Raw genomic sequence first — 25,120 nt, 5'->3', positions numbered from 1 at the left:
ATAGCTTGAAGATATGTCCTAAATGTTGGTACACTAAGACAGTTATGTTTGTCTTTAAAAAAAGTAATTGTTTGAACGTAAAGTATAACGGCAGACCTCTTCGACACACTGCATATTGTTAAAATATTATAATATAGGTATTGACTTTTAATATATTATAAATATACGTTTGTTACTCACTGTTTGGTATTAAAAAAAACAAGCTTAAGTTAACATAGAAGCAATTTAACTTAAGTCATTATATTGAATATAATTATTATTGTGTATTTGGGTCTTGGAATATAAGTATGTTATAAGTAATAAATATAGTATAACCTTATACAGTAGTATATGCGAATATTGTAGAAATCATTATGTAATATTTAAAAGTTGTTTGTTACCAGGACCAATTTCATTTGTAACCTATAGCATTGGTTTGCAAGATTTGTGTGTTCAAGAAGATCGACAGAGTAATTGTAATTAATGGATGTAGTAACTAGCTCAGTATGATGTTAAGAGTTAACAATTAAAAAATTAGTCCTTGGTTAAGCACTGTCAACGTTCAGTTTTTAGAAGTTGTTAACATTTAAATTAAAAATTGGTTCCAGACTGTTAGGACAGTATTTTTAGACTAAACAGTATTTAGACTGCTATTCTGCAACTAATCGGTAAAATATCATTATATTTAGAATTATATAAAATTATAATACAATTGATTTTTAGAACGAGTAGAATACTTGTGCGTGTAGTTTAGTAGTGAATATAATTTCTAAAAAACTGAAGAATGCTAGAAAACAAGTACAAGAAAAAAAAACAAAAAAGAAATTTTTTAAAAAAATGATCATTTTGGTTCGACCATTTTTTTTTTTTTTTTTTTAAATATTTACAATCTGTATTTATATTTACAATAAGTAAAATTTAGGGCTAATTTATTTACAAAACTGGTCGACTTGATCAAAGGGGGCGTTCATTAACACTACTTCAGATGTGTAAGTTAATGTTTTATTAAACTAGCGTGTGATGTGGTTTTTATTTTATATTTATATATTTACTTTTGGGTTGAGAAGATCTCTGGGCCATTTACGCTTAAGGCGGCGTCGTGGGTTGTCAGGGAGAGTGAGGGAAGATAATTTAGATATTAGTGGATTTTGGTGATTGAAAGTGTTGTGGAAGTTTTTATAGAATTGGGTAGCTTGATCAGGAATTTTTAAGTCGTGTAGGGTTCGGTCCTTAAAGTTAAATATATAAAACCAAAATATATCGGGCAAGTTTGCATGTCATTTTTATAAATATATATAAGATGATCTTCTTGTTATAGTATCCTTGTTGAATATTGCATAATGCATTATTTACAAATATTTTGTGTGCATCTATTATGCAATTTATAATGGAACTTGTGAATGTTTAGATAATCCTCTTGAAAAGTTGATAATTTTGAATTTTTTCGTAAATACTAAACTGATGTTTACAATTTAATTGTATGCAAAACATTTGTATTGTACATTGATCTACTTGTAAAGCTAACACAGATTGAGTAAATTTCAATATCGTTTGTGAATATTATTTTAGAAACCGAATACCGAATACTTTTATATAAAATACAGAACCTGTTTGAAATATTTAATGACGATTGTTTCAAAACATGTTCTGTTTATCCTTACCTGATTAATTTAAAAACAATAACACCTACTTAATGTTATCTATTGATAAACATGTAAAAGAAGTAAATATTTGGTTTAAATCACCTGGATCGTCTTTACAAACAATTTGTCTCAATTGTTATAGTATCCATGTGAATGTTGCAATCTTTAAAAATATTTAATGTGAATCTGTTTTATAATTTTCTATTTTAATTAGATTAGTTAATTAAATACAAGTATAAGACATATTATTTTTACTCAATATATATTTTTGACATAGCACACCGAATGAGTATAATAACTTTATATTTATAACTCGATAAAATTATAATAAAATCGATTTTTAGAATGAGTGCAAAATACTCGTGCATATAGTTTAATAGTGTATATGATTTCTAAAAAAAATTTAGGTGATATGTGCGACTTCAGGTACCCTCTCAAACAACTAAATTTGGGTGCAATTCGAGTACAGGCATAATTAGCATTACTCAATTTTTTCGGCGTTCTGAAAAAAAAAAACAAAAATTGTTCAGTAAATGAAGTGTCATCACGAAGCTATATTATTAATCAGCTGTATAAAATAAAGGTGCATAAACGGTATTTTTAAACCCCCTTTTCTTCTTCTATTTTGATTTTTAAAATGTTTACAATTTTTAATAATTACTAAAATTCGTTAATTTTTTTTTTAAATTCACAATTGATTTTGAAGTAGTTAACCGCCTGAAGAACACTTAAGGAAAGGGAAATATTTGTAAAACGTCAAATAAAATGGACAGTTACAGCTAAAACGAAAAGAAAAGCTAAAACCTTTACTTACATCTATTATCGCTTTTTCTGTATTTCTCCGCTACGGCCGACTAGTGCTCACATAAATAAACTGTTTCACGCTGAAGGTTTGAGGGTTCCGACTTGCTGTAGTCGTCCAATAAGTTTGGCTGAAAAAAAGGTGATTGTAAAAAAACATATATGAGTTTATATAATTTTTAGAATCTGATAGTTTTCTGATGTTTGACTAAACGAGACTCGAGCGTAAAAAAAAGTATACCTTTTTAACGGCTTTGACAAGGAATTTGCACCTGAGGCCATTACCGGTGACTAAAGTGTTCGTCCGGTTCATTTTTGTATAGGACCAAGCCGTGTCATTTAAAAAATGTAACTTGTTACCGCGATGTTTGTATTTTTTTCCATAGTCGCTTGTTGTTGTCTCAAATGAGTTAGATTCACTTGCAGGTTCGGTGCTGTAAACCGACAATTATTTAATCAAGATTAGTGATTACCATCGGCGCACGAATATTGTAGTCGAACCTGAGCATTATATTAACAAATACGATGTTCAAGTAATAATTTCAAACAACTTGTTATTTAAATAAAAATTGCCCAGGTTCAATCCTAGGGGATTAGGTTGAATAACAGGTATGGAAATGAAAAATAAAAATAAAAAATTGTCTTAAAAATAATCGTCAATTTTCAATATAAATTGAAATAATAAAATAGCCAGCATTGTGGGATCGGAAGTCACGAATTTTTCGCAATTATCTTTACGGAAAGTTAAATTTTTCTTGATCAACAAATAATTATCACCGAAACAGAAAGATATTATTTGAACTTGGTAATTATTTAATATTCCTTAAGTAACTTAATGCGTTACTATTTCACTAATTAGTGAAATACTACTAACGATAAGTAAAGTTTATCTATAACATACTCACACTTTATATGCATATCTACGAAACAGATACATCGGTGGTACAGGCCAAACGATCCAACCAAAATCACCTTGATGTACCCAACGACCATGTGACGAATTTCTGGTCGATAACCGTGGTCTGTTAAGGCACAGGAACAACTTTCCTTCCACGACATTTTCATCGATCTTCAACTTGTTGGTTAAATACATTCGTGTACCATTTGCTTGTAACTAAAAATCATTAAGGGTATTACAATTAATATTCATATATATATATATATATATATTTATAAAGGATAGGGCGAAGGCAACTGGCGAGATCTGAGGGCCTAATATCGTATACAAATGTTATATTTTCTTTTGTAACAATAAGACGTCAATTATAATCCTACATAATATAATATGAATTATAAAAAATGTTTTTGACTTTTAGCGACTTTTTAGAATTAATTTTAAATTTTTTTTTTTTAACTACATATTGAGATAACTAAATCTATCGAAATTCATATTGAAAAATAAAACGTAACGCACAAGCACAGCATTTTTACGTTTAACAGTACGACCAAGTGTTTTAAGCGTATACCAACGTATTTTATCAATACAACTGTCATCTAAACTAGACCTATCGAAACTACTGACTAAAAACAACTTTGACACATTTTTATATCTCATACTATATGAACGAACAGAATATATCAGTATTAAACTAACTGGAATTGTTTTGTTTAAAGTAATGCTCCACGGGTACGATGGTATTTAAAAAATGTACAAGCCGATATTATTCATATTCGAAGTATTGAAAACATAAATGTGGGACTTACTATTTCAAACGAGTTTCTCTCGGAGTCAGCATACTTATATTGTTGATCTGTGAAGCATAATGATCCACGCCCCTTAAAAGCTGAAGTCGTACGCACCATTACATCTTTCGTGAGACCTACGCCTTCTACTAACAATGTAATTTCGACGTATTGGTTGTTATCGACGATAGTAAAGTTGACAACGTTTGCTGATAACACGGCATAAACATGGTCGTCGTGAGTATATTCGTGTTGAAGCCGAGATCCACCCGTGGCGGTACCAATGTCCAACCAAAGCGATAGCAGTGCAGCCGATAAGACAATATAGATTTTGAACATGGTGACGTTGTCGAATACACACAAACGAAACAGTTTTTATGATGGGAAATTCACTAAAAATGTGCAAAAGAAATTCGCGACCGAACGAGTAAAGCCTTCGTGATCGAATGACGATTGCCAGAGCTGGTGTGTGACACAAACCTCAGCCGACCCCTCTAGTAATAATTGTTTGGCAGCCAAAGTCGTCCCGGCAATTATTGCCGTTTATTAATCTATCCCGCGAGAAACGCTAGTATTCATCGACCCTTCAATTTATCAACGGGTTCCCTTTGTTGGTATATCCGTTTGACCTCGTTTCCAGACCGGGACAATTAATACAAATTGAGCAGTGTGCATAAGCTATAATAATCTTTATTGTGATTTCTATAGCGTCGTATTTCCCATTGTCTGAACACCGGACCCCACGTCGGTGCAGGGCAATCCGGCACAGAACGAGTCATCGCAAAACATGTACTAAATCATGGACTGCCACAATGAGTTGCCGACGGACCTGATGCCGAGCAGTTCCTGGCGAGGTGGCCATCGACCCCACACTGGTAACAGCTTAAAACATCAATCAAATTAAATGTAGAAAAGAAAATGTTTTTAATATTTATAAATGTCACTTATGTTTACTACGTGGGGTTTTCCGGATACCTCGACGGTTGCGCCGCGACGAGGACGAAGGCCTTATCACCAGCCCAGAGTACACAACCACCTGGCCGTTAAATGTGGCTCCATTAAAGGCGGCTGTGCACGGGTTAGGCCGACTGTAATGCCTACGTCCTCCAACAAGTCTAATGGCACCACCGCCGTCGCTGCCAGGGACCAGACAATCCCTACTTCCTCCCTCGTTCAATTTTGAGGATTCCTATAATAACCTATTAGTTTATTATTAAAAAATGATATAAATAAAATATACACCAAAGCAAAAAAAATTAACTGATAAACTAAAACTTTATGGTCGATTATCAAATTTATTTTAATTAAAAAACGATAATAGTCGTTCTAAGTGTTTGCTTAAATATTAGGTAGCCAATTACTTAGTTTTGTTTTGAACTAGTCAAAATATCTTTCAATGTTTTAATTTTTTGCTATTACAGGTTTCTATTTATTAAATATTATTAAAACATAGAGCGGTTAATATTAATTAAGATAATTTTCTAAGTTCAAGTAGCTGTAACTTCAAAACTAAGCGTTTCCGCAAATTTTGTGCCATCGTTTTCAGCATTAAAAAACACATCGATTGAAAAAAAAAAATCGAAATTCGGGTTTTTTGGGTCAATCTTGTTTGGCTTCACGAAAAAATGTTTTTAGGGCCCCGGGCCCCGCATATCCGCGTCTCCTACGGACGCTAGTTAAATTTGTATAGATGATTTTAATTGTACGTACTTGAGCTCAATACCCATTGCCTTGAACGGCCATCCTTCGGGAAACGGTGTAATTTGAGAGCTGGGTCTTCTCTTTTTTTTCCCGCAGTTAAAAAATACACACTTATTTCCTCTTAATGTGCTCATTATTATAAAAATTAATTGTTAAAATGATACAGAAAAATAATGAAAACAAAAAATTAATTTAACTCACAGAGGCTAGAGCTGAAATGAAATTGTGAATTCTGATTATAAAAAAGTTTTTCAGCCGAGTCTTCAACCACGAAAGAGCATTTTCATGTCCCGTTGAAGTACCGAATAAATATAGATTAGTTGTGGAATTATAATTAAAAAAAAAAAATTACATGGTGCTTCCAGTTACAGCATAAGCCAAGGAGATTAAAAAATTATGTACAATCATGTTTCTGGCTAAAATTGTAGTGTTTATTATCTGGCCAAAAGTAACTTAACATAGTTTAATATATAGAGAATTAAACTGTTTTGAATTTATTATTTAGTTCTAATTTGAACGTGGAACGTACATCATATCTCTTATCTCCTATATCTTACCCCTATCCCCTACCCCTATATCCCACCCCTATCTCCTGTCCTCAACCCCAACCCTATCCCACCCCCACCCCTTATCTCCTACCCCTATTTCCACCTCCAACCCATCTTCGTGTGGTAACACTCTTTTGGTAACTTTTTTTTTCGGTTATTTGCCATAGCTAATTCCACCCCGTTCCCATACCCACCTTTTTTCGTTACGATCTTTTGGCAACGCTCTTTTGGTAACGCTAAATAAAAAAGCGTTACCATGAAGTAACGCTTTTTTTCGGTTATGTGCCAGAGCTAAGACATGAAAATGTCAAAAGCGTTACCAAAAGAGCGTAACGAAAAAAGTGAAAAGGGTGGAATTAGCTATGGCAAATTACCGAAAAAAGCGTAGCGTTACCACACGAAGATGGGCTGGAGGTGGAAATAGGGGTAGGAGATAAGGGGTTGGGGTGGAAATAGGGGTAGGGAATAAGGGGGGATAGGGTTGGGGTGGGGACAGGAGATAGGGGTATAATATAGGAGATAAGAGATATGATGTACGTTCAACGATCAAATTAGAACTAAATAATAAATTCAAAACAGTTTAATTCTCTATACTATGTTAAGTTACTTTTGGCCAGCACTACAATTTTAGCCAGAAACATGATTGTACATAATTTTTTAATCTCCTTTGGGTAGGTAATCAGCTATTTTACATCAAAACATAAATAAACAACATAAAATGTGTAGGTATAAAAAATCAATGGTAACGATAACTTGCAAAAATGTATACCCTCATATCTTTATTACATCCTGTCTTTGCTACTTCTAAGTATTTCACCACCTACAAGATTTGTATTTCCTAATATTATTATTGGTTTTTCACATGTAGACTCAAATACTTATAGTTTTGTCAATGCACAAACTGAGCTTACATAACTTAACGGAGTAATTTCCATGATATGCTACTAAATATTTTTAATCTATTATTATGACAAATTATAATTTAATGTATTCAATCTTTGGTATTAAAATTGTTTTAAAAAATTACAAAAATCGAGTGTTTTTGTCTATAAATAAATTATAATGTACTTAATCTATGGACAGGACTGGTATTGGTAGGGATGAGGTGATCCCACACTTTAATCCGAACTAATATATTAAAATTTAAATTTAAAGCGAAATTGATCGAAAAAAATTCAAGCCGAGTTTATTAAAATGTATAGTTGAAAATAAAAAATATACTCCTGCAAAACTTAAATTTCGATATTATCGTGCATACTTACTTACTACGCAGATTAAATAAGTATGCAGACTTATGTATTTAATTTATGCTTACTATTGTTGCCGGTTTTTTTAGTAGGTTATTAGTAAAAATCCGTAATCAAAACTAATCAAAGGTTTAAAAAAAAATAGAGCATATTAGAATTCTAGTACTTCGTGATAATATTATGCATGGAAATTTCATACATCATATTATTATATGAATATAATTAAATAATGTTCATAATATTATAAATGAAGTCAAAATTAAAAAATTTAAATTGCCCGCGTAAAGTTTAGCCAATAGAAACGCGCGACAATTACGCTATCTATCAAAATAATCGCCTGCGTCCAACGTATCGTTTCGCTGCGTCCATTCGTGATAAATATGGGGTTGCCAAAAATGTACACGGCGGGAACATGGCAGTTAGCTGAAAAATGATAAGCGATTTTATCGTCAACATCACGCACGAGCACCAACGTCACAAAAAAAAATATTTAAATATTTAAAATCCTTATCAATAGCCTTAAAATGTTTTGCATTTGTATTGATGATAATGAATTTGTATTGCTGATAGACGATAGTAAATGATATACAACGGTGGTACCTAAATTGTATTATTAATAAGTTAATTTATACTTTTATGTTTTAACTATATTATAGCTATTAATTATTAACATGACAAAACAGTAAACAGCTTAATTTGTTGTACTAATAAGTAAAAAATAAGAATAACTTCCTTAATTATTAGTAATTAAACTTAAGCCATACGATAAATGTAGAAATTTTTAGGAGTGTTGATTGATATTTTCTATGTCACACAATACCACATACAATGCAACTATATAGAATTTAACTCAATAAGGTATAAAACAATTAAACATTATTCTTGTATAGATTCTTAAAAATTTTAATTTACCTAATGTAATTTATATTAAGACATCATGCTATTTTGTCAGAGGCAGCTTGAAAATGTACAGTTCACAAAAACAATTCAGCCCATATAGAAGTGCAATATTAAATAAAAAACAATGTTTAATTAATTAACAAAGTTTTAACTAATGTAGGTAGTATGACATCCAAAATCTTTATTAAGACACACCTTAATAAATACAAGCCACATCTATAATATTTAATATTTGATTTACTTAGTATTAACATTACATAGTGAACCTTGTGACCTATGTGAAACGTATAGTATTTACTTTATTTCTTATTTGATACGTATACTTGATAATGTGTTGGGATTTAGCATGAGACAATCATTTTCTATAAATTACATGTTAGACTGTAGTAGCAAAATTCTAAAGGTTATTATACTTGATTTTTTAACATACGTTTTATTATTCCTTAACCAATTAAACATTTATGTATTATGATTTATGAGTATTGATGAACAGTTATCTTTTTTTTCTAGCATCAATTTATGTTGACAAATTATACTCTCTATTTCTTGTTATCAATCATGGGAATTATGCCCAATCTATAACTTTCTTCATAAATTTACTTAATTATTTTATTTTGTTACTATAGAATGGGTACCACTCTACTGTCCTATTATGGTCTGTATTGGGAATCCAATAGTCTTACTAATCAGATACAGTGGTTACTCGATTATCCGGCCATGTGATAATTATGCGACATGTCCTCATGTCAAAAGCTAGAATTATTCAAAATCGACTCCTATATGACATGATGCAAAATCACTGAAACCCAGTGTAATACAACTCACAACTCTCAGCAACAATTAGTTTCAAAAAAAAATATTTATTTATTCGTTAATGCTTATGACCCAAAATAAGACATTTTGTACATTTTATACAATATTATTAAATTTATTTTTTTTAAGATTATAAAATATTATGCATATTTAGTTTGTATACTCATATAGGTGTATTAAATATAATTTTTATTATAAAACTTATTTCAGAAAATTTACACCAGGAGAAGTGGAGAATAAATGAGAATTTTAGAAAAGCTGCAGAGTGGATAAATGTACAAAAGCAAAGGATCACTTAACTAACATTTGGGAAAACCATAATAAAATATTATTTGAGAGTAATATTTTTCTATTAACTATTATATAATGATTCTCAAAGATTTTTCTAATGTATTCCGTTGTATAAATTAAAATAATTATATGTTTACAAAATAGTTAAATATCATGGCTTAATAGTTAAAATTGAGAAAACCATATTTGTTAATATCTAAAATAATATTCTGAGTTTTAACTGATTTTGTTGATTAAATGTTGATTCTATAGTTGATATCTTTTTAGTTAATGATAGTTTTTCAAATTAATATTTTTGGTATTAAGGCTTATTTCAACAATATTTCTAATAAAACATTGTAGCTTTAATGGGATTGTTAAAAAATTATTTTAGTATTATTGAATTATGTAAAACCTGGCTTCTAAATTATTTTTTATTTAAATAAATGGCTATAAAACTATTAACTCTTTAGAAACATTAAACAAAAGTGATGGTGTGTCACTGTGTTAATTATATTATCGTTGTGTTTTTATTTCTACTTAAATACTAACTTCCACCAAGGTATACAACCCTATATCTGAATAAATAATAATGGTTATAATTTTTCTAATAATATTAACTATAAGTTCGATAAATGTATTAATTAAAACAGAAAACTAACATTCTTGTTTAGATTCTGCAAATGTATATCATATGGTTCATATTTTCAATTCCAAAATAAAAGAATTTATTAACTATACTTCTGACTTTATAAACAAAGAAAAGCCAAACAAATTATTAAATCTAAAAGAGTGAATCACAACTGGAATTATTACTTCTATCAGAAATAGAGAAAACCTATTTTCTTATCTGAGTTATAGGCCTCTTGATTTTTATTTTAAAAAATTTTACAGCGTATATATCTAGAAATATGTTGAACATATTGATTAAAAAGTCAAAAAATATATACTACAAAAAAACTTAAACGAGCTAAATCTGACAGTATACTGACTCGAAGTATTATTGATAAGATCACAGGAAAACCATGCAAATATAAAAATAAAATTAATAAGATTAAAAATTAAGGTGGTATTCTTACTCAATCTAAAACTGTAATTTGTAATGAATTAAATGACTAATGTGGAAAATCATTTAGAATTAGAGCTTATAAATTCAGATATTTTACTATTTAAACATGTTAATAATAACATAGACAGTATATTTCTTAATCCAAATGAACAATGAAGAAATTAGTAAGCTTATAAGATTAAAAAATATAATTATTTTTATAAAAATGATTTGAAAAATTACATACTTAAACAAATTCCCAAATCCATTATCAATTATTTTAAATAAATCTTTATTAATTGGCCATAATACTTTAGCTTTAGAAAAATTATCGTAACCCCATTATTTAAATTGGTCATAAATTTGCATGTGGTAATTACCGACCGATCTCACTATCATTAACTTTATCAAACAATTTTGATAAATGTATCAAAACAGCACTTAATTTTTTTAAACATAAAATCTTTCCTTTCAAATTCAAAGTTTGGTTTCAGAACTTTGTAGATTGTCAACAACTGATGCACTGGTGCACTTTTTAGGGTTGATAACTTCTTTTACAAAAATATTGATAAAAATTATAAAGTTATTATGTGTATTTTTCTGGATGTACAAAAGACTTGATTGCGTTAATCACGAGTGATTACTAAAATAGTTAGAATATTCGGGTTAGGTAAAGTCAATAACCTGTTAAAATCTTTTTTACGTGATAGAACTTAAAAAGTTAAAATTGATGATTGTTCTAGTGAAACTCGAGGCATAACTTCTAGAGTACCACAGGAAAAAGGATAATACTGTTGTGTTAGATCCTTTATCATTTATAATTTTTCAAATGATCTGAATAAAAACAAACATTATTTCACACACAATTACTAAGCTTTGCGGATGATACTGCTATTTTATTATCTAAACCAACAATTGGCAATTTATACTAGGAGTCAAATAAGATTTTAAATAATGTGTACGCTTGGTTTTGTAAGAATAGGTTATCTGTAATTAAATATACATACTAAAATCAAATTTTATATGCTTTGTTAAATAGTCATTTTCAATTAAAATTTCTTGGTCTAATCATAGATTATAGACTTAAATGGGGTAGTTGTATCGATATTACATTAATAGTACCAATTTGAAGGACATTTGTCTACATATTTAATGAATCTTATAAAAGAGTTATTTCGTGAAATCAATTTTTTCTTGAAGTATATCCCTTTGGGGATGAACTTTAATCAATCTGAAAATTTTAAATCATTTAAAAAATATATTAAAAACTTAGATTTATCTTAGGTCAAAAATGTATAAGAAGATATATCATTGTTCTAATAAAAAAATATGTATGTATTGTTTTATATTATGTATAATATAATTTATAAGAACTCGCTTCCCAAACACAAGTTTAGTATTAGGGAGTGCGGAAATATTGTTATCTAATTATTAAAATTATGTATATTTTGTATTGTACTATGTCAATAAATTTATATTATTATTATGTATTAAGTAAATAAGTCATTAGCTGATCGTAATGTACTTACAAGCTCGGAGCTATTCCTTAAGGAGAATTACATAGCTGAATCTGTAATTTTTTTTAATATTCCAAATTTAAAATGACCAATCTCAATATCTAATCAGACATCGCCTAATAACTCAATGTGTAGTAGTAATTAGCAGTAAGCAATAGCTATAAATTTAAAGCCCTATGCTTTTAAAAAAAAAAATCATTAATCGATATCGTCCACCGTCAGACGGCAGGACTAAGTTACAAAATTTTTTATATTAAAACAAATCTCCAATGCTGAAACATATAATATTAGTTATTAACACAAGGGTACCCCACCTTTAGAGGACGGAGAAGTACGATTAATGAGGAGAATTTTCTTTAACTTATTAAATGTTGTTGCACCTAACAATATGCAGCGCAAGCTATAATTCTTTACATATTTTTCACACTCCCGCTAACGTATAAGTATTATTTCATAAGCATAAGTAATGATTAGACAACAGAATTTTGAGTTGCTTAACAAAATAACTGTTTTATTGCATGAAATGGAAAATTGTAGATTTATAATTAACCAGTGTATTATTCTAAATTTTATTAAACATTTTGTAAAGATGTTATTATAATGCTTTTTACAAAAGTTAAATAAATAATAACAATTTACAATAATTGTTCTAAAACAAAACGATGGAGTCTATACAATCGGGCTGCAAATTTTACTTTTGCCAGGTAATATTAGGTTATTTTGACAGCAATTTAATAAAAAATCTTAATGGATACTCTGTAAAAAAAGCTATTAACCAAACTATGGGGCTACGTCACTAGAAGTAGAATTCTACAAGTTTTGTATATGTATATATATTTACTCAAATGTATGTGAACTCCTTAGATTTGTATTTTTGAAGGTTCCGTAATCAATAGTTTATATTAAAATGCACTCCGACAATTAAAAAAATTAATTAACAACATATTACTGACAATATTTATATTTGTAGAAGAATTTGTAATCATATTTTATACGGCATAAAACTAAATTTAATTATAACACTTTAAAAATTATGTTACAATATTGTTAGTAATTTAAGAAGTAAATAGTCTAATTAAATTGTTATTCAAATTACAAAAAAAATGTGTTCAACAAATCTAATATAGCATAGTAGTTAGTAATTAATAGCATATCTGTTTCAAGGTGGCTTATTTATTTTTATGCAAACATCAGAGAACGAATAAAAATAACATTTTTATACTGCGTTGTCGTCTGTGTGTTAACGAAGAGGTTTTCGGTTTGACGATTTGTTCGATTAAATCGAAAAACGTAGTGTAGATTGTTGCTAATCGCAGTATTGTCGTTGTTATAGGAGAAACATTTTATGTCGACGGCAAATTAAACAAAAAACGGTTTAAAACGTATTTGTTGTTTAAACGATAAAAAAATGTTGTTGACAAACGAATTGATATCTGACCCTATTACGTATGTCGCCGTAATATATTTAAGCGAGTAAAAGAGCGAATTTGTTCGATATGTATTAACCAAGTAGTTACTGGTTAAGCTGGTGTAACAGAGATACGGTCGCTTGTTATTACATAACAAAATAATTTTATAAACTTCTGTGCTTTGTTTAAATAACATACATTATTTCAATGGGTAGCAGTAAACGTATGTGTATTTCCTGGCGATTGGCAAAACTCAAAATGTTTCACAGTCTTACGATGATAATATTATTTACGTTGAAAGCTCTACATGAGTTACAAGTTTTTGTTGATAAAAGTAACGGTGCTAAAACAATTAAGGTACCATTATACAAAATTTAAAGCAAAAAGTGTACCTAAGCGAATATTTGAAAAAAAAAATAGACTAACATTCATAAAACCATACTGCCATTGAATTTCATTTACTTTATTAGTGTTTGTAACAACACTTTAAATGCTATGTATACTTTTAATATCGCTAAACTTAAAATACAAACTCGATTCGAAAATACAATATTGTTAATGAAATGCATTAATTCTGTTCTCCATGGTTAATTTATAAATATTTATTTAGTATGTAGAAGCCACTCTTCTAAACACTACGCTATATCGTTGTCAAACCGCAAGCCAACCAAACTGTAAGAACAAAAGCGGAACCTCGCCATTATGAATAAACGTAATTAATCTATTGTTGACATCGGGTAATGCAAAGACCGGACGTAAAACATTGTCTACTCTTTCAACTTTGACTGGTTAATCACAGATAATTAGAATCAAAATTATGTCTAAATATATATATATAAAATATATTAAAACAATGCCCCCTAGAATTAAAAATTTATAATCTTGTTTCTACATTAAAATTTATATTTAATTCACAAATATAATTTTAAAAGGGAACTAGGGATGGAATTTCACTCATTTTGTTGAATCAAATGTGTTGAATTTTGCTTTATAATATTGGGCTAGTTATGGTACTTTGCTATATTTTTTAAACATATCTTCTGCTAAATGCAGCTATTTCTAACTTAAAAAGTAGTGAAAAATATCTTGCTTATTTTTTTAAAAAAAAACTGAAAACATTTTCTGATTCTATCATGAGATTTTAATTTCTAAAATATGGAACATGTGAAACGAATCCAAATTTTTAAACGTTTTAATTTTAATTTTAAACAGTTGTTTATGAAATTGTTATTATAATTAATTAATGTATTATTAATGTAATAATATTATTAAATATTAAGTACTATTTTAATATAAGATTATAATATATCAATATAAATTCTATACAAGAAGTTTTAAAATTAAAATTTTAATTTCTATCTTGGAAAAAAAGTAGAAATATAAATTTGGGATAACCTTCAACAAATTGAGCCATGCTATTCAGAATCGGATTGAACCAATGTAACAAAGAATTTTTTGTGAATTTTCACATTAACTGTGCGCCTGGAACTGTTGTGTTGATCCTATCAAATCTTCGCCTCTCCAAATATTTTACTTGCTTAACCCTTCATTACCGAATTAATTTTTTTGAAAAAAAAAATTTTCCGTGTTCATATCTGGAACTTATGACCTTTCAATATGATATTCTAATTTTTTTTTTTTTTATTGCTTAGAAGTTACAGGTATGGACACTGGGATTTACGGTTTAAAATAATACAAGAATGCCAAATACAGGGTCCGGCAAAAAAACCTCCCTGATTTCAAAAGGCAATTACAAACTAACGAAGATAGGACCACTAGGACGTTTTAAATCTGAAAGTGATAAAATCACTTTCGAAAAAACTCTTCCATGCAAATCGGTAGTTAGTATTTTCAAGCTAGTACAATCCAAACCAAGCAAATTTCAAATTTGTGACTTGTGTCGTTTTTGAAATGACCGATAAAATTACAAAATAAAAGCATCAAAGCGTTTATTTTAAAGTGATTTTATTTAATTTTATCACTTTCATTTGTAATAATTCCTGTAGACCTGTGACCTCTCCGTCGCCTCGTTGCTTTGATTCCATTATGCATAGGCATAATGGAAAATATAGTAGAATAAAGATTCTACTGTACTAGGCCTCTCGGATAAAATCACTTATTTTATCGGTTATTTCAAAAACGACACAAGTCACAAATTTGAAATTTTACACTAGCCACAAGAAACTTCATTAATAGTTTTTGCAGTGATTCTAATTTCTTGTACTCAACATTTGTGTTAAATATGAGTCTGACAATTTGAGTTTTCACACAGAATACGTATAAGTATATAATTATTAAATTTGATAAAAAGACAGTTTTGAAAAATCGGTGACCTAGGTCGTTTTTGAAATGACCGATTCAATTTAATTGCTGGCTTACACTGTGCTTGGTTTAGATTGTACTGGCTTGAAAATACTAACTACCGATTTGCATTGAATCGTTTTTTCGAAAGTGAATTTATCACTTTCAGATTTAAAACTTCCTGTAAACCTGTGACCTCCCCGTCCCCACTATGCTCCGTCCCCACTGTACTCGTTTTTTTTTTGCTAAAAACATAGTGGACCAAATAAAACATAATTAGTGTCTTGTTAAATTTAGTTGAAATGGCCGACGATTCATGTTGCAATCGTTTGTACTCCATAGTTTAAATTATAATTATTCTCATTAAAATTATTATTTATGTGTTATATACTTCTATTAGACAATCTCTCACTAACAATTTATACTTCATATATTATATTCTTTCAAAGCACCATTATACTTCAATTTTACTAGGTTGACAATGTACAAAACAAAATGTAACTAAAAAAAACCTTTTCATAGATCCTTAAATTGTAAATGTTAATGTAATTGTATATTAATTTCTCGTTGTATTCTAAAGAAAAATTGAGTCTCTAACATTTAAATACAAATTAAATCTTATACTGTTACTGTAATGAAGAAAACAATACATTTTTCTTACATATTATATTACATTTTAGTTAAATGTTCCTAACGCTTATAGCCACTAGCTGTTCGGCTGTTGTTTGTTAGATTTTAATTTTTAATAATACTATAACCTTATATGGAGATTTTAAAAATTGTGTTTTTTTAACAAGTTAACTGCCTTATCAATTTCAGTAGAATTGCCAAACTCGTCTTGAGTATCTTATATGATGCACAGTTTATTGTGTTTAGACGGACTTCAATTTTTTTTTTGAACATGCTACAAGCGCTTTGTGTATCAAATATGCTTCTCACATACACTTGCCACGCTCGCCTTGAGTATCAAAAATGCACTCAATTATTTTATGAAATAGCTACTGAGTATCACCAGTAATACTCATTAATTATTTAATCTAAAACTTTGGATAATTTGCTACAAAATGGTTTTTTGGCCCGTCTATAAACTACATTCCTACTATTTTTAATCTATTTATGAAAATATGAAAACATTATGACACATAAAAATCATTGTATTTTACTTACAAATTCTTATATAAGTTTAAAAAATATCAATGTAAGAAAAATAACAAGTAAATAAAATCAAAATAGGTACGAGATCTAACAGAACAGTATTTAACATTCTACTTTGTATAAACACACATGAAAACAATGGAAATCATTGTGTTTTAAAACAATTTAAACAAATAAAACAAATTCCTAACAGTATTCAACATCTCAGTCTTATAAGTTAACAAATCACAAAATATAATTTTTTGGTTTTTTTGTAATTTTTTTTTTTTATATATAAAAAAACAGGAAGTCTAGCCGGAGGACAGAGCACTAAAAAACAAAAAAAATTCAAATACAATACTTATTGCTTATAAAGTATTATTGTAAATGTCAACACAAGAAAGTATATATATATATAAATATGAGAGGATCATGGAAAAAACACTATTTTTTTTTGGAAAATAAATGAATGTTTTCTAAAGTGATAGTTAATTTTTTATTAATTTATAATAGAAAAATAATGAGGTTTCAATGGTTTTTAAAAGAAATTGTATTATTAAATTATCCTGCACATAACTTTATCTTGCCTTAAAGACAAATAATTTTGATCACTGTCCTCCGTCTAGACTTCCTGTTGTGGATTGTCTGCCCCATCTGGATTTCTCGTCTGATTGTTAATATCCAAATGGGTCACAATGGTCGTCAAGTCCGTTGTCGACCCATTCGGTGTCCCAGATGTTGCTGTCTCCGTCGTCGCTCTGAAACAATCGTCCACTCCGACTGATCGTTCAGTGACGGCGATGGTGACATCAATACCTGAGACACCCCAGCAGGACTTGGTGTAGGACTGCCAGAATGAGTTGCCAACGGACCTGATGCCGAGCAGTTCCTGGCGAGGTGGCCATCGACCCCACACTGGTAACAGCCTAAAACATCAATCAAATTAAATGTAGAAAAGAAAATGTTTCTAATATTTATAAATGTCACTTATGTTTACTACGTGGGGTTTTCCGGATACCTCGACGGTTGCGCCGCGACGAGGACGAAGGCCTTATCAACGGCCCAGAGTACACAACCACCTGGCTGTTAAATGTGGCTCCATTAAAGGCGGCTGTGCACGGGTTAGGCCGACTGTAATGCCTACGTCCTCGATCACGTCTAATGGCACCACCGCCGTCGCTGCCAGGGACCAGACAATCCCTACTTCCTCCCTCGTATGTGCAATTTGAAACAAAGAATATTACACTCTATCGCTGTTAGAAAAATTAATTGATTATTATTAGTTTAGAGAAACAGTATAGTTTGTTGTGGTCGAGATAGATGGGGGTTGAAATAAAGGGTACACTGGTGTTCAGTTATTACGGATAAATGTATTTGAACAAAATAAACATATGGTTTTTTTAACAAAATGTATCGTCGAAACGGTATCCACATAGGAAGTAGTGGTCAGCTGGCGGCGGCGACCGGTTCGCGCTGCCGACCCGCGACCTGACGGACTAAGGTAAGAGATGCGGTCGCCACCCAGCGGTGACGAATGTAGTTAGCATCCGCCACCGGCTGGGGTCGCGGTGCGACCGCGTCAAGTTGTTTTACTTGTGTGGAAAAAAGTGTAGATTGTTTTTAAAAATTATCAACAGTAAAAATTTTATAAGAAAACTGGGCATCAAACGATTAATAAAACTATGTATATTTATTTAAAAGTGACATCTATTCCGCAAACATTGCGTGATCGTTTGGAAATTATTCATTTAAAGGGTACACGGAGTATGTTTTTTTAATTTTATTTTTATTTAGACTAAAATTGTAATTGTCTTAATGGTCATATAACTGAAAACCAGTGGTGTACTTACGGGAGGGGGTATACGTGGGTTGTATCCCCCCCTAGGGCCCTAACAGTACACAAAAATATAACAGTCACACCTAATGAAGTACTCAACATTCTTTCACTGTCCTCGAGTAGAGATACCTACACTATTAGTGTCACACAGTTGGGATTGGGTTGTAAATTTTTGGTTTTTTTTTAACTACCGTAATTGAGTGTTTTAAAAACCTTAAAAAATCGTCAGATACTAAAAATAAACTATGTTATATTGTTTCGTTAAAAGTATTTTTATAACTAATTTTTTATTTAATTAACAATACACATACTGTATATACATACTGTATTTTATATTGTACATGTTGCTGTATAAAATATTTACAGCATCGCATTTTGTAATACTCTTACTACTTAAAAATGTATTTTATCGAAGGAAATGTGAAAACTACATACTATTCGATTGAATGTGTTTATTAATTTGTTTTTTGTTATGAGCTCTAATATTTTGTTCACAAGAAAATCCTATAATATTTTAATAAACTGTGTGTGTACGGCATATCAGTTACCGTGTTATCTTTTATAACCGTGTTCGACCTAACCTAGCTAGATAACAATCGGCGTCCCTATCCCAGTCGCTTATCACTATTTTCTTTCATTTTGCATTTCGGATACTTTGCTGCTCGTGCTTCGTAGTTAATAATTTTGTATAATTAAAAAACTAGGTATTACAAATTTGTACTCAATATTTTTGCTTCAATTCAATCGTACGTATCGATTGGTTGCGAGTGCAGACGCCGGCTAGTATTTCGTATTGTACGTTTTTTGAGTCCCGATAGACCGGTGACTTTGGTGTGGACACGATTCGTTTACTTAATAAAAACAAAAAAACACTGGTCTTTGTCGAAAAGAAAGCTTTTATGCTATTACATCTTTTTCGTTAAACCGATGCGTTTGTGGTGAAAATACGGTATACTATTCGTACAAATATAATAAAAAACCTTATATTATGACTTGTACAATTTTAACATACCGGACATGAAATGGTGTACTCGTATAGTCTTGTCCGTGTTAAAGGTAATAAGAAATATGACATCACCAAATGTCACGTATTATAATGTATAACAAATACGATACACGTATTTGGTCAATGCGTGTCAACCGAGCTGACTTGCATAATATGTTGAAATGGAAATAAATTTATATATTAAACCTTAAATGTAAAAAAACGAGCATTCATAAAGGTTGTCGGTAGCCAAGAGTTAAAAACTATTGTCGGCTTTGTAATTTAGTAAACCGTATATTTCACCATTTGCTGTTTTAAACGATAATTATACCGGAGTACACATATTAGAATAAACTTTATGAAGTCATTATGTAATATTTAAAAGTTGTTTGTTACCAGGACCAATTTCATTGGTAACCTATAGCATAGGTTTGCAAGATTTGTGTGTTCAAGAAGATCGACAGAGTAATTGTAATTAATGGATGTAGTAACTAGCTCAGTATGATGTTAAGAGTTAACAATTAAAAAATTAGTCCTTGGTTAAGCACTGTCAACGTTCAGTTTTTAGAAGTTGTTAACATTTAAATTAAAAATTGGTTCCAGACTGTTAGGACAGTATTTTTAGACTAAACAGTATTTAGACTGCTATTCTGCAACTAATTGGTAAAATATTATTATATGTAGAATTATATAAAATTATAATACAATTGATTTTTAGAACGAGTAGAATAATTGTGCGTGTAGTTTAGTAGTGAATATAATTTCTAAAAAACTGAAGAATGCTAGAAAACAAGTACAAGAAAAAAAAACAGAAACGAAATTTTTTAAAAAAATGATCATTTTGGTTCGACCATTTTTTTTTTTTTTTTTTTAAATATTTACAATCTGTATTTATATTTACAATAAGTAAAATTTAGGGCTAAATTATTTACAAAACTGGTCGACTTGATCAAAGGGGGCGTTCATTAACACTACTTCAGATGTGTAAGTTAATGTTTTATTAAACTAGCGTGTGATGTGGTTTTTATTTTATATTTATATATTTACTTTTGGGTTGAGAAGATCTCTGGGCCATTTACGCTTAAGGCGGCATCGGGGGTTGTCAGGGAGAGTGAGGAAAGATAATTTAGATATTAGTGAATTTTGGTGATTGAATGTGTTGTGGAAGTTTTTATAGAATTGGGTAGCTTGATCAGGAATTTTTAAGTCGTGTAGGGTTCGGTCCTTAATGTTTAATATATAAAACCAAAATATATCGGGCAAGTTTGCATGTCATTTTTATAAATATATATAAGATGATCTTCTTGTTATAGTATCCTTGTTGAATATTGCATAATGCATTATTTACAAATATTTTGTGTGCATCTATTATGCAATTTATAATGGAACTTGTGAATGTTTAGATAATCCTCCTGAAAAGTTGATAATTTTGAATTTTTTTTTTTCGTAAATACTAAACTGATGTTTACAATTTAATTGTATGCAAAACATTTTTATTGTACATTGATCTACTTGTAAAGCTAACACAGATTGAGTAAATTTCAATATCGTTTGTAAATATTATTTTAGAAACCTAATACCGAATACTTTTATATTAAATACAGAACCTGTTTGAAATATTTAATGACGATTGTTTCAAAACATGTTCTGTTTATCCTTACCTGATTAATTTAAAAACAATAACACCTACTTAATGTTATCTATTGATAAACATGTAAAAGAAGTAAATATTTGGTTTAAATCACCTGGATCGTCTTTACAAACAATTTGTCTCAATTGTTATAGTATCCATGTGAATGTTGCAATCTTTAAACATATTTAATGTGAATCTTTTTTATAATTTTCTATTATAATTAGATTAGTTAATTAAATACAAGTATAAGACATATTATTTTTACTCAATATATATTTTTGACATAACACGAATAAGTATATAACTTTATATTTATAATTCGATAAAATTATAATAAAATGGATTTTTAGAATGAGTGCAAAATACTCGTGCATATAGTTTAATAGTGAACATAATTTCTAGAAAAACTGTAGGTGATATGTGCGACTTGAGGTACCCTCTCAAACAACTAAATTTGGGTGCAATTCGAGTACAGGCATAATTAGCATTAATCAATTTTTTCGGCGTTCTGAAAAAAAAACAAAAATTGTTCAGTGAATAATTGAAAGATGAAGTTGGATCATGGAGATATATTATTTAGTCGGCTGTATAAAATAAAGGTCCACAAACAGTATTTTTAAACCCCCTTTTCTTCTTCTCTTATGATTTTAAAATGCTTACACTTTTAAATAATTACTAAAATTCGTAAATTTTTTTTTTTAATTCACTTATATTTTTGAAGTAGTTAAAGCAGTAGCCTGAAGAATACTTAAGGATAGGGCAATAATTGTAAAACGTCAAATAAAATGGACAGTTACAGCTAAAACGAAAAGAAAACCTAAAACCATTACTTACATCTATTATCGCTTTTTCTGTATTTATCCGCTCCGGCCCGACTAGTGCTCACATAAATAAACTGTTTCACGCTGATGGTTTGAGGGTTCCGACTTGCTGTAGTCGTCCAATACGTTTGGCTGAAAAAAGGGTGATTGTAAAAAACAAATATGAGTTAATTTATAGAATCTGATAGTTTTCTGATGTTGGACTGAACGAGACTCGAGCGTAAAAAAAAGTATACCTTTTTAACGGCTTTGACGAGGAATTCGCACCTGAGGCCATTAGCGGTGACTAAAGTGTTCGTCCGGTTCATTTTTGTATAGGACCAAGCCGTGTCATTTAAAAAATGTAACTTGTTACCGCGATGTTTGTATTTTTTTCCATAGTCGCTTGTTGTTGTCTCAAATGAGTTGGATTCACTTGCAGGTTCGGTGCTGTAAACCGACAATTATTTAATCAAGATTAGTGATTACCATCGGTGCACGAATATTGTAATCGAACCTGAGCATTATATTAACAAATACAATGTTCAAGTAATAATTTCAAACAACTTGTTATTTAAATAAAAATTGCTCAGGTTCAATCCTAGGGGATTAGGTTGAATAACAGGTATGGAAATGAAAAATAAAAATAAAAAATTGTCTTAAATAATAATCGTCAATTTTCAATATAAATTGAAATAATAAAATAGCCAGCATTGTGGGATCGGAGAGTCACGGATTTTTCGCAATTATCTTTACAGAAAGTTAAATTTTTCTTGATCAACAAATAATTATCACCGAAACAGAAAGATATTATTTGAACTTGGTAATTATTTAATATTCCTTAAGTAACTTAATGCGTTACTATTTCACTCATTAGTGAAATACTACTAACGATATGTAAAGTTTATCTATAACATACTCACACTTCGTATACATATCTAGGAAACAGATACATCGGTGGTACAGGCCAGACGATCCAACCAAAATCACCCTGATGTACCCAACGATCATGTGACGAATTTCTGGTCGATACCCGTGGTCCGTTAAGGCACAGGAACAACTTTCCTTCCACGACATTTTCATCGATCTTCAACTTGTTGGTTAAATACATTTGTGTACCGTTAGCTTGTAACTAAAAATCATTAAGGGTATTACAATTAATATTCATATATACATACATATATATATATATATATATAATATATATATATATATATATATATGTATATTTATAAAGGATAGGGCGAAGGCAACTGACGAGATACGAGGACCTAATATCATATACAAATGTTATATTATCTTTTGTTACAATAAGACGTCAACTATAATGCTACATAATATAATATGAATTATAAAAAATGTTTTTGACTTTTAACGACTTTTTAGAATAAATTTTAGATTTTTTTTTTTTTAACTACATGTTGAATCATAACTCAATCTATCGAAATTCATAATGAAAAAAAAACGTAACGCACAAGCACAGCATTTTTTACGTTTAACAGTACGACCGAGTGTTTAAAGCGTAATACCAACGTATTTTATCAATACAACTGTCATCTAAACTAGACCTAACGAAACTACTGACTAAAAATAATTTTGATACGTTTTTATATCTTATGAACGAACAGAATATATCAGTATTAAAATAACTGGAATTGTTTTGTTAAAAGTAATGCTCCACGGGTACGATGGTATTTAAAAAATGTCGATATTATTCATATTTGAAGTATTGAAAACATAAATGTCGGACTTACTATTTCAAACGAGTTTCTCTCGGAGTCGGCATACTTATATTGTTGATCTGTGAAGCATAATGATCCACGCCCCTTAAAAGCTGAAGTCGTACGCACCATTACATCTTTCGTGAGACCTACGCCTTCTACTAACAATGTAAATTGGACGTATTGGTTGTTATCGACGGTGGTAAAATTGACAACGATTGCTGATAGCACGGCACTAATATGGTCGCCGTGAGTATATTCGTGTTGAAGCCCAGATCCGCCCGTGGCGGTACCAATGTCCAACCAAAGCGATAGCAGTGCAACCGATAAGACAATATAGATTTTGAACATGGTGACGTTGTCGAATACACACAAACGAAACAGTTTTTATGATAGGAAATTCACTAAAAATGTGCAAAAGAAATTCGCGACCGAACGAGTAAAGCCTTCGTGATCGAATGACGATTGCCAGAGCTGGTGTGTGACACAAACCTCAGCCGACCCCTCTAGTAATAATTGTTTGACAGGCATAGTCGTCCTGACAATTATTGCCGTTTATTAAGCCATCTGCGAGAAACGCTAGTATTCATCGACCGTTCAATTTATCAACGGGTTCCCTTTGTTGGTATATCCGTTTGACCTCGTTTCCAGACCGGGACAATTAATACAAATTGAGCAGTGTGCATAAGCTATAATAATCTTTATTGTGATTTCTATAGCGTCGTATTTCCCATTGTCTGAACACCGGACGCCACGTCGGTGCAGGGCAATCCGGCACAGAACGAGTCATCGCAAAACATGTACTAAATCACATAGGTCTTTAAAAAATGTTTTTTATAAGTCTCTTTAAAAAAAAAATACACAAACATTTATTTTATCTCGATTTTATAGTAGTTACCCTTAAATCGTAATTAACAATATAATGTAAATTGATTTATTACCCGTTGACTACAAACAACAGCATATAAGCGACTTGAGCGATGGAGATATTTTATTTAGTCGGCTGTATAAAATAAAGGTCCATTAACAGTATTTTAAACCCCCTTTTCTTCTTCTATTTGTATTTATAAATGTTTTCACTTTTAAATAATTACTAAAATTCGTTAAATTTTGTTAAATTCACAAATGTTTTTGAAGTAGTTATCCGCCT

The 25,120-nt window shown here is 30.0% G+C and overlaps 1 protein-coding gene across 2 annotated transcripts; it reads right to left on the bottom strand.

The window, feature by feature from the left end:
* Positions 1-1,908: 1,908 nt before the first annotated feature.
* LOC126840076 (uncharacterized) lies at positions 1,909-24,754 on the bottom strand. Of its 2 annotated transcripts, none has more exons than XM_050575563.1 (5): positions 24,004-24,754; positions 23,173-23,381; positions 22,507-22,699; positions 2,437-2,554; positions 1,909-2,124 (listed from the first exon to the last, which is right to left on the bottom strand). In XM_050575563.1, the coding sequence occupies exons 1-4, from the start codon at positions 24,319-24,321 to the stop codon at positions 2,477-2,479; spliced, it is 798 nt and encodes a 265-aa protein (XP_050431520.1). In that variant the 5' UTR covers positions 24,322-24,754; the 3' UTR covers positions 1,909-2,124; positions 2,437-2,476. The 2 variants fall into 2 exon arrangements, with proteins under 2 accessions (XP_050431520.1, XP_050431521.1); XM_050575564.1 differs by lacking the exons at positions 1,909-2,124; positions 2,437-2,554 and adding exons at positions 21,823-21,957; positions 22,284-22,402.
* Between the last annotated feature and the right edge of the window lie 366 nt (positions 24,755-25,120).

The sequence above is a fragment of the Adelges cooleyi genome, unplaced genomic scaffold (assembly GCF_023614345.1).
Source record: "Adelges cooleyi isolate 19-005CV unplaced genomic scaffold, UGA_ACOO_1.1 ACOO_flye_CR_arks_rails_tigmint_CR_PRNA_34, whole genome shotgun sequence".
Classification (NCBI taxonomy): domain Eukaryota; kingdom Metazoa; phylum Arthropoda; class Insecta; order Hemiptera; family Adelgidae; genus Adelges; species Adelges cooleyi.
Note: the sequence above shows the minus strand (reverse complement) of the source record. Positions and strands in the feature narration are given on the sequence as shown.

Bases quoted from the DNA above. Each gene is read 5' to 3' on its own strand.
- LOC126840076 (XM_050575563.1), bottom strand. From the start codon at position 24,321: ATGTTCAAAATCTATATTGTCTTATCGGTTGCACTGCTATCGCTTTGG. The intron at 23,382-24,003 runs GTAAGTCCGACA...AATGATTTTTAG, and splicing joins AGAGAAACTCGTTTGAAATA to TTACAAGCTAACGGTACACA. The intron at 2,555-22,506 runs GTATACTTTTTT...CCTTTTTTTCAG, and splicing joins TCGTCAAAGCCGTTAAAAAG to CCAAACTTATTGGACGACTA.